The 11,162-nt window shown below is 40.6% G+C and overlaps 1 protein-coding gene across 1 annotated transcript in view; it reads left to right on the top strand.

Annotated features, from left to right (window-relative positions):
- Nucleotides 1-6: 6 nt before the first annotated feature.
- The window catches only part of LOC135254104 (adhesion G-protein coupled receptor D2), a 60,790-nt gene continuing 49,634 nt past the window's right edge, over nucleotides 7-11,162 (top strand). The window contains exons 1-15 of the mRNA XM_064334057.1: nucleotides 7-76; nucleotides 254-293; nucleotides 392-419; nucleotides 982-1,215; nucleotides 1,460-2,101; nucleotides 2,487-2,666; nucleotides 3,339-3,424; nucleotides 3,749-4,036; nucleotides 4,142-4,253; nucleotides 7,552-7,689; nucleotides 8,174-8,276; nucleotides 8,417-8,528; nucleotides 8,853-8,908; nucleotides 9,005-9,131; nucleotides 10,022-10,125. Coding sequence (XP_064190127.1) covers nucleotides 258-293; nucleotides 392-419; nucleotides 982-1,215; nucleotides 1,460-2,101; nucleotides 2,487-2,666; nucleotides 3,339-3,424; nucleotides 3,749-4,036; nucleotides 4,142-4,253; nucleotides 7,552-7,689; nucleotides 8,174-8,276; nucleotides 8,417-8,528; nucleotides 8,853-8,908; nucleotides 9,005-9,131; nucleotides 10,022-10,125 — 2,246 coding nt within the window. The 5' untranslated portion in view covers nucleotides 7-76; nucleotides 254-257. The remainder of the gene's footprint in view (nucleotides 77-253; nucleotides 294-391; nucleotides 420-981; nucleotides 1,216-1,459; nucleotides 2,102-2,486; nucleotides 2,667-3,338; nucleotides 3,425-3,748; nucleotides 4,037-4,141; nucleotides 4,254-7,551; nucleotides 7,690-8,173; nucleotides 8,277-8,416; nucleotides 8,529-8,852; nucleotides 8,909-9,004; nucleotides 9,132-10,021; nucleotides 10,126-11,162) is intronic.

Here is an 11,162-nt window from a genome sequence, read left to right as displayed (position 1 = left end):
GCCAATTTAAACCGGCAGGTTAAAACTACGAATCTAATGCATAGCCTATAATAATCCTGTAGCCTATAATAATTTGGTAAACAAAATATTTTGCTATATATTTCAACCGGGTTATATGGCTATTTGTGAAGTTGTGTTTTAGTCTTATTTAGCCAACTGTTACAGTTTAGGCTGTTTAATAAAAGACGAAATTATTGCCTCAGTAGGCCTGTCAATAATGCTGTAATTTATGAAACTTCTCATTTGTTTACAGGAAAATGCAATGGTTTAAAATAATCTACTCGAATATTTTTGTAAGTAATTATTTTCCTTTGAATATTATTCTGAAATTTTCGGTGTCTGCTTTTATGCCTAAAATCCTGAAACTGTTGAAACGTGTTTTGTTTTGCAGATTTGGTTTCATCATTGCACTGCTAAAGGTAAGACATCGGAACAGACCCAAGTCTGTAATTTAGCCTGAATGTGGAGACCTGTAGGGTTTACAGGCTTGAGTATTGTCGCCTTGAAAATCCACTGAAACTTTTGAGCTTTATAACTCCAACCAATACAACCTGCTCTCCAATTTATCTGGAGTCTGCTGTGTTACGACACGTTTAGTTAAGATATTGCAGTTATTTATTTTTTTAAAGGCTTGGTTCACTGTAAGCGGTGATAGCTCTGTTAGTTATTTGGCCGGAATTATATATTATGATTTGGATAGTCACGGGAACAGTAGATTTGTAAGCATACTGCTCAAATGACAAGGACCGCTGAGATCCATTGAAGTGTGAAGTCATTTGAAAAACGAGGTTACGATCAAGTTTATAGGGCGGCTAATTACGCATGTGTCCGAGTGTAAACCAAACTCCTACACTGTATTTGGGATTAGGCTGTAATATAGTAGCCTACATTCATATTCGTGGGACAGAACAGATTTTTTTTCTAAATCTCAAGCCAGGAAAAGTAATGAAGTAATTTTTTGCCTCTTAAAATTTTGACCAGATTCAGCCCTGCCACTGCAAGGACGGAACATATCGTGTGATGATGAATCTTATTACGAATATGTGCCTGACCGCCTGCAATGGCACGATGCCCGGCAAGTCTGCCAGAAAAAGTCTGGAGCCCTGGCCACAGTATCCAGTGCATTTGAGAACATGGAGCTGATAAACTTTTTTCATTCATTAAACATAACACAGCAGGTCTGGATAGAAGGGATGGTTTTGACTCCCAAAAAAGGTGAGTTCCTGAACATCTTTCGTCTTTTAAAAATCACATTGTTCTATCAAGGTTCATGGGATGGTGTTTCTTTTGAGATCAAAATAAATTTTCTGCTAGCTCAAGCTAGCAAGTTCAAAATAGTGATGCGCACCAATACTTACTTGCCCTCACAGTTGCACAATGATGCACTTTAATTGTACGTTAATTTGTACAGTACATGTTTTCAATATGTTTTCCTAATCAAGCTTTTCTTCTCTTAAAGATGCTTTTGGATCCTTAATTCTGCAGTTCTCTGGCAAAAGTAACCGGAAGCATGCTCGTCTCCTTCAGCAGTTCCCCGGCATGCAATCTGTGACTGTCTGTGTTCATATTCAATTTGATCCGAGTTGTTATGGATTTTCCACTGTGTTCTCTTATTCCATACCATCGTTTATAAATGAGTTCCAGCTCCGAGCCAACGTAGTCCGTGGGAAACCCATTCAGCTCGCTCTGATGGTACACGGCCTACACGGGCCTTACTCGGTGGCCTCTGCCAACGACGGTCTGTGGCACTTCGTGTGCGTGAGCTGGACTCGGGACAAAGGCGAGTGGGTCGTTGCTGTCGATGGGCTAGTTGTAGGCCAGGGGGACAACCTCAACTCCTCTGCTGACATCGGCCGGGATGGCCAGTTCATTATCGGTCAGGAGCAGGACACATTTGGCGGCTCCTTCAGGAGTGACGAATCCTTCTCAGGAAACATTACATGGCTCAACATTTGGGACCGGGTGTTGAACATCAGTGAAATCCACGCTTTGGAAAGAGAGTGCTCACTGATTTTGCCTGGATTGTTTTATAAGTGGGACTCCTCAACCCTAGAGATTGAAGGATCCCTGAGGAGACACTGGGGAATCCCCCCCTGTCGAGGTAAATGTAAAGATCTTGGGGTGAGGTGGGGGGACAGTTGATACATTTCAGCAGAGCTGCACATGCTTGGGAGCGTGTGCCAAGTCGCAGATTAAAAACTTATGGTTGTAAATACTTCATGTATGCTGTAATTCTAGAACCCACCCAGCAGAACAAACTTTTTTTTGGGCATGGTTGACTCTAGTGAATAATGACATCATGGGTTTCACTACTATTCATCAGAGACATTTAGACAGATGGCCCATTGAATGGAGCGTGGTCCTTGCTCAATATCACTTAATTTAATCACAGACTCATTGTGTCATGGTCTAGAATAACAAGAACATAATTTATCCATTTCTTTGAATGTTAATAATTGTTTTTTAATCTACATTTTAATCTACAGGGAAGAAAAGTGAACAACACAGCCAAGACTTATACTTTTTGACATCATATCACAACTTCACCTCAGTGCAGAATTTTGTACCAAAACGCGGAGAATGTGTGACCTTTGACCCTATGAGTGGCAGCTGGGACTTGGATTTTTGTGTGGAAACAAAAGGAGCAGTCTGTCAATTTGACAAAGGTAATACTCAACATTCCCATAGCTAAATATATGTAGGAAAGGGCTTAGACTGGAAAAATGAATTTGTATCATGATGAATATCTCTTCAAAGATGTAGCACCTTGAAAAGTTGTCAGCTTTATTCATCAGCTGTAAGTTACTTCTTTGTCTTTATTTTGATATTTTTAATGGACTTTTATAATTTATTGCATATCCAATTACTATTGTAATTGTTGTACATTGTGAAAAATAAAAAATACGGTAGAAAACTACACCTTATGACTATTGTTGGTGACGGCTGTTCAACATTGCACGACTGACTCAGTGCAACTTTACCTTTAATGTCTTCTGAATTAAAATATCATGAAAGCACTATTGATTTTTAAGAAGTGGACCATTTGGTTCCAAAGAAAGCAAATGAGAACTGTACAATAGTTATACTGGTTATCTAAAAACGTAGCTTTTCCAGCGAACCAGCCTACCAAGACTTTCTTTGTATGATGAAAATATGAATGTTTTGGTAATATCATTTTTCTGCTCTGTCAAGCTTGCTGGTTAGCGTATGTTTACCTGTATTTGCCAGTCCACTAATAGGACAGTTTTCTGGCGGAGGTATGCATAGATATACCATAAATATGTGAATATATGGAGAGTAAACTTGTATTTTTTTTTCCCCTCACACTTTGGTTTCAGATTCTTCAGAAAATCAGCAACGTATATTCAATTTTCCCAAGACTCCCCTTTTTAATGAAGTGAGCAACGACCCTTTGGCCAGAGCTGTGAGTTTGAAGGCTCAGTGAACCTAATGTATATTTATCAACCACAAGCTTGATATAATGGGATAATTCTCACTTTAAAAATCTTTTTGGCTTTGGTACTGTCTACAATAATCATATTCCATTGGTTCTTTTACCTGACATGTGTCTGTCAAATAATATTTTTTATTTTGCTAAGGATAGTACATCATTCAGTATCTTGCACTTTTTTCTGTATATTGTACCTTAGACTCTGTTTTCAATGCAATGCATGACTATGTTTACTTTGAAAGTGCTTATTTTTAATCGCTATTGATTTTGATTGACTGTTGAATTTTCTGTTTATAGGTGATGGAGGAGGAACATTTCAATGTGACACCAGAAAATTACTTTAATATATTGAGTAAATTTGGAAAGTTCCTGCTGGGGGCTGTGGAGGTGAACCCAGGCATGGTTACGCCAGTCGATATGCTCTACCTAGCCCAGGTGATACAGCTGGCCGCTGAAGCAGAGGTCTCTGCCAATGGTAACACCTCTGAAGCCATGTTGTCTTTTGCTACCAACTACCTGAAACTGGCCAGCGAGTTAATTGACCCCAAGATGTCTGCCCGATGGCTGGACTTGACTGAGGAGGGGGTGAGTCAGTTATCTGAGCCGTGTCATTTGCAACCTTGATGAAATTTTGCCTGATTTCCCCCTCTTCCTCCGTCCCTCTCTCACGCTCTTTTCTGTCTGTTTTAGGTGGCTATTGGGCCTTTCAATGTGGTTGAAAGCATCGACAAATTGACTGGGGCTCTGGCAGATGCTCTGTCTGCGGAAGGAAAAAGCTTTACACTTTCAACAAAAAACATAGGTGAGCTGTCTTCTCAGTGCATCAATCCAGTCTTAAAGCACACATTTACATTTTTATTGTTGTGTTAGTAGACAATACAAAACTGTGTCCTAGTATATTTCACAAGTGTGTTCTTGCTTTTTTTCAGGATCACAAATGCTATATTAAAAAAAAAGGCCATATAAATAAAGGGAATAACAGTTTAACCATTGCAGATACCCCAAGAGAAGTGCATGACATTTATATTTGGGCTATTGATAATTGTGATTCTTAATAATCCTTGATTCATGATTCTTGTCTTTTGGAGCAATTGCGTAAACATTTTTAATTTTATCTGGTATTTTTGCAAAATTTTATGACTTTAAAATGGTCAGATAATATGGCAGCAGTTTTACAAAGCAGAAATGAACAATGTCCATCCTGACCTACTGTTGGGATGCTAGGTGTTTCCACATCAAACCAGACCAGACTAACAATATATTGGCTAACCCCACTTATGATATTATCTGAGCTGTGGTGATTGAGGTGAAAGCACATGTTGAAACACCATAGTCAGAATATGCACATTTTTAGGCCTGTCCCTTGCTACACAATCTTGCTCAAATGTAATCTATAGGTCATGCTGAAGAATGAAAATTCAAATGGTTCCTCCTTGATGATGATTAGCTCTGCATGTAATTATCATCATTTGCCATGGTGTTTTTAGTGTTTTCTTAAAAAAATACAGGATTTTTTTCCCTCTGTCATAAGATAGTGAGCTTCTACGCTGTGCAAACTATTGATAATAGATTCTGCAAGGTTCTCCTCTCCTATAGAAAAAGGACTTATGTAAGGGGGGATATGTAATGTCCAATCAATGCACCGGGTGAGGAATGGAGTGGTGAAGAGAATTACTTCATAGTCAGTCATGTACTGCAATTATACTCTGGGTCTGGATCATGACCTATGAAGTCCAATAGATCTGAAGGATGCCAAGTAGTAGATAATGTTGGTCAAAAGTCTCTGACAGTCTGCAGATGAATAGATCGTCTTAGTAAAACCAGGACTCTGTCATGGAAATCCTCTGTTCTCAGCAAATGCTACATGTGTGTGTCTTCTCTATAGCCACATTTCCACCGCAGGAACTTTACCCCGGAACTAGGAACCTTTTGAGGAACTCAGTGCGTTTCCACCGCAGGAACTAGGGTCTAAATTAGTTAGTTAGTTCCAGGGGCTTTATTTTACCCCCAGAAAGGTTCCTGCTCGGGGGGTAGTACTTTCCAAAAGTACAGGAACCTTTGGGGTGGGGCGCAAGCACTGAAAATTTCTGATTGGTCGACTACTTGCAGTGTTATTTTTTTTACTTTCAGCCGCCATGTTAAAAATCTCCAGCCGCAAACCAATTTATTTTCATAATAACTTAAAATCAAACTTGTATGTTATGCGGCGCAGTAGCCTAGTTTTGGTTATAGCCTGCCAACGTCTTGGAATTATAACGTATGCTCTTCTGTTCTTTTCTTTGCTTTAGTATTCGTTTTATAAAATGCTAAGCATTCGTGCTGGGACAGCATATTACGTACCAAAACATTCAAACGGGTTAATTCGGTTGCTTAATATTTTCTTCCGAATTTTCTTTGTTAGCCCGTTGTAATTGAGTCAAAACGTTTGATACAGTTATATGAGGTATGCGGTAGTTCTGCGTAATTCACATTGGTGATAGCCTACAGTAAAAGCAAATTGGAAATCACCTTCCGCACTTTTTGTCAGGGTAAAATAACAGGTTAATTCTAGTAATCGTCCCTTTAGCTTTTTCAGACTGCCGTAATTTTACTCTGCCATTCTTCAATTCCACAAAAAGACCAGGAAGACTATGGACTAATTTATGGTGCATGGTTCGCATCTGGAGGGCACACTTCGCTGCTCGGCTAGCAGTAACTTCGAAGGAAAGCAAACTGTGGCTGTACCACTGCTAATTTAAATTTTCACGCAAGTCCGAGTTTTCGTTCTATTCTTGTCATTTTGCGATTAGCCTATATGGAATTGACGATGAGAAAGTAATCAAACAGCAAATTGTTTACAAGGTGTGCATGTTTTCTGCTGTTGTTGCCAGTTATATTGGAAATGTGAATGCATTCTGTAGCCTCGGATGTCAAGACATGAAAGTGAATGTTCGCATAAAAACATAATGAATGTGTTTGAGAGGATATATAAAACAGTTACAATCTGACTATTGGCCTGTTATATCCTATTTGTTGCATAACAACGGTCCAAGTTCAACTACCAACGACAGTTTTGCTTGACAACGGTAAAATATTCCCAAACGGCTGCAGAAGAATATTTCAATTCCAGGTGATTAAATCGATAAAAATCAATAAATACAAAAGTAACCATATACAGTCATTGTTGGTAGCCCGTTGTATATAAGTGGAATAAACCCCTCCGGACTGTCCCGGTTATTAGAAAATAATGTAGGCTAGCTACTTCGGTGGTAGTATGGGGTTACAGAAGAAATCATAGGACAGATGGAACGACGACAACGTCGCTTTTTCATACGTCAGTGGGCTAATTTGCCTAATCTTCGCGGAACTTTAGACCGCGGTGGAAACGCAGACAACCATTGGCTGAAGTTCCTTGAAAAGTAGTTCCTGGAACTAAAAGTTCCGGGTACTTTTGGTGGAAACGCGGCTTATGTTACATTGTCTTTGTTACATATTTGAGTATCTAAAGGGCAAAGGGATGGCTTTCAATATTGCAGGTTCCACTGACCTCTGGTATAAGCCACTGAGGTTTATTGGTATTGTTAGGTAAATGGACTGCATTTATATAGTGCTTTACAATTGATGCCTCTCATTCACCCATTCACACACACACCAAAGGTACCAGTCAGCTCGTTGGGAGCAATTAGGGGTTAGGTGTCGTGCTCAGGGACACTTCGACATGCCCAGGGCGGGGGATCGAACCGGCAACCCTCCGACTGCCAGACAACCACTCTTACCTCCTGAGCTATGTCGCCCCTTCTGTCTGCCCTGGATGGTGAATCAAACATCTGTGTGGTTTGTCTGAACTTGCAGTTGAGGGTATATGCACTCACAGTTCTTCTTCTCTGCTTTCGGCCCAATAGGGTCTCCTTAATGAGGGAGATGAATTCACATTTTTAAAATTATGGGTCCAGTGAAGATGGATTAGATTACTTCAGCTGTGGATGGATTTAGCAAATATCTTGGTGGTCTACTATTGTGTATACATGCGTGTGTGTGTGTGTGTGTGTGTGTGTGTGTGCATGTGTGTGTGTGTTCATGTGTGCGCATGTGCGTATGTTTGATTATGTGGAATTTTCTAGATGTGCATTTGGAACCCAGGCAGCTTTCCCAGCCGAGCTGCAGCTGCTCATACAAACCGTCTACATTTGGGGGCCATGCCAACAGCCAGGATGAGATCCTTGTCCCAGACACAGAGGTGTCCCGGCTACAGTCGCTGGGTAAGAGTGCAGCACCAGTGGGCTGTACTGGTGTACCATGCACCCCTGCCCAGGGCAATATGTCACATGAGAGCACTCAGTGGCAGTAGTTTTTAAGTGAGTTGAGCAAAGTCTTAGTTCTGTGAGCAAGCAATTTACACAAGGGTGCAAATCCTCAAGTGTGATCAGATTTGAACTCACACTGAGTTCTGTAATGGTTCTATAACCACAATTATTTAAACTTATTAAATATGAGGTACCTCCTTAGGCTGCAGGAAGTTCAAGTTACAGTTCCTTTTGTTTACAGGTGGCATAAACACATTACTTGGTAAATACTATTTCTATGATTAGTTCTTCATTTGAAAATGTGCACATAGTTTTCACACACAATTTAAACATACCGTACATTAAGTCTATTTTTGGTGGGAATTCTGTGTCCATATTTATTCAGTGCTGTAATTTCTAATTTTCACATCCCTCCTGTCACCCATTCTAAAATGTACAGGTTATAAGGAGGTCATGTTTATCCATGTGTACTATAGTCACCTTGTGGAAGTCCAGTCAAAGGTGCACAGAAAACCTTCAGAGGTTTACAATGAAGACAGAAGGTATGAATGTTTCTTTTGCCTTTTACGCTATGATTGTTATTTTATTTCTGTAAATGATTTGAAAAAGTTTTTTTTTTTTTTTTTTACATATTTTCTGATTTACTGGCCATCGTTTTAATTGAGCTGTGTATTTCTTCCAGTTTGCATACAGGTAGACTTGCTACTGCCGTTATATCAGCTACAGTCAGAGATTTCTCCAGGAGCCAGAATATTCCGGTTGCTGTTCATTACACCTTATCCTCTTCTGACATGGTGAGGGAATATAAACTATTTATAACCATAAAAGAGAAAAATATCCATATTTTCTCTTGAGTATTGAGTGTGTATATCCAGGTTGTCTTTTACGATACTCACAAAGTATGAGAATGGTAATTTTTAGCGAGTTATACCTTTGCTAGAGCAGTATTAAATATCAAGAATACACTTCTAAATGTTAAGTGATCAGAACAATATAGGACTATGTGTCTGATTTTTATCTTGATGAGAATTAGCAACAGTTCAGTGAGTTTACTGGCACAGTTTTGTTTTATTTCACACTGTATAAAAGTGTAGTGCATAACGTCTGCTTTTTTGTAGGTGGAGTACTCTTGGCTCGTTAAGCCTGTTTGCGTGTTTTGGAACTTCAGCCTGATGTTAGTATGACATAGCGCATAAGCTTTCTTTATGCCATTCAGTGTGGTCACGATCTATAAATCATTAAGTCTGGTCCTTTGCTAAACTTTCCTCAGGACTGAAGATCAAGATGGCTGGTCAAGTGAAGGCTGTCAAGTGACATATTCTGGATCTATGGTCACTTCCTGCTTTTGCAACCACACAACCAACTTTGCAGTTCTCATGAATTATATGGGATCCAAGGTATAATGAAGTGGTGTTGTTGCTATGGATATGTAAGGTGTATTAAGAGAAAAAAGAGAGATGTTAATTAAACAGACTTGATTTTTTGCCATTATTTAGTGTTATTTAAATATTCACATACCAGCTGTTTCGCCTTGGACTCTGGCATTCGTCTTTTGTTGGAGTTAATCCTCACTTGACTTTTAAATGAAGTGAAGGTTTGAGCTCACAAAATGAGCTAATATTTCTTTTAGCCCCACAGGAGTCATTCATGTACTGATGAATTAGCTAATTCATAGGATTAAGTGGATTCTTTTGTTTTAGACCCAATGGCCTTTCCTTGCTAGCAGCAGTCTGCACCAAGCTGTAATGACCAGCAGGTGTCTCTATTTATAGGTCAAACACTGTAGCTGTAGCGGTTGAGCCTCATTAAGAAACCTATAAATCATAATTTGTAAATGTTGATGCTATATATAAATAACCAAAGAAAATAAATATTATGATGTTAAGCCTATTTTATTCAACTGAGAGAGTTCTTATACTGCCCGTTACAGGGTGATTTTGTATGGGTCATTTGGAGAGCATGTTTATTGTGTAATTAACTGTACATTTACATTTTAAACAGTCAGTAGTAGGGCCATTTATTGGACTGTCAATCAAAAGTGCACTTTAAGTGAATATCCATACAGAACTGTCATGCTGTGTGCGATCTCCAGCTTTACATTTTGGAAATGACATACTTTATATCAAAATAAAATTTTATTATCTCTCCGTTAATAAATTTGAAAAGCAAGTCTACATCTTGCGATGCGTGGAGTATGTGTGTAACGTGTGAAGGTTGCTGGAGCATCGCGCATTCTGTCAGTGTTTTGACTGGCGTTGCCGGTTTGTTTCTCTGCTGTGATCTGCAGTGGAGCCCCGAGGAGCAGAGTGTTTTGACTAAGCTGACGTTCATCGGGTCCGGAGCCTCGCTCTGCGCGTTGGTGGTGACCTTGATGCTGTTTACTGTGCTCGAGTAAGTGAAGTGAGAGGCCGGAGCCACAGAAGCGGGTGCGGTCCCGTCGGACGCTGGGAGGGAGCTGGTGGCCGAGCGCGGGAGCCTCTCCCTGCCCTCGGCACATCGGGCGCTTCTCAGATCTGCCACGCGGCTCGCCGCTGTCAGTGAGGCGCGGGCCTGATGAAGAGCCAGGACTGAGCAGCGCTAGCGTAGTAATGAGCTCACTCACTGGCTGCTCTCTGCTTGCACACACACAGGACATACAGGCGCACAAACACATGCAGACACGCGTACGCAGCACTCACACACACACACACATGCACACACACGCACAAACACACACACACACACATGCAGACACGCGTTCACAGCACTCACACACACACATGCACACACAGCACTCACACACATGCAGACACGCGTACACAGCACTCACACACACACACAAGACACGCGGATACACATACACACACACGCGCTCACAACACAGACACACACACACACACAGTCACACACTCACAACACACACACACACGCTCACAACACAGACTCACACACACACACACACAATCACACACAAACACACGCACCCACACACACACACACACACACACACACACACAATCACACACAAACACACGCACCCACACACACACACACGCACACTCAGGTTTTATGATGACATTACAGGAGAGTTAATTAACCCCGGCATCCCCCCAGAGACCCTAATAAGCCATTTACAGCCTGTGCTGATTTAATTAGGAGATTTATGTTGTGTTCCAAAGTGTTCACATTTAAACCACTTCAGACCAATGCTGGAACTGAACAGGTGGTAGGGTGGGGGGAACACGCCTGATCATGCAGGTCAGTGATGTGATAGCCGCTGCTGTGGCTAAACAGTAAATGACACATTTTTGCCTCCTTCCTGTGTCTATGATTTAACATAGAAAAGGAAGCTCATTTACATCACCGCCTTAATCACATTCTGCTTAGTTTTGTTGGTTTGTTGCTTAGTGTGATGGCTGCTCCTTAGCCTGAGGGTAGATGTTCTTGCT

This window comes from Anguilla rostrata, chromosome 4, assembly GCF_018555375.3.
Source record: "Anguilla rostrata isolate EN2019 chromosome 4, ASM1855537v3, whole genome shotgun sequence".
Lineage (NCBI taxonomy): Eukaryota > Metazoa > Chordata > Actinopteri > Anguilliformes > Anguillidae > Anguilla > Anguilla rostrata.
This window is presented reverse-complemented; position numbering and strand designations above follow the sequence as displayed.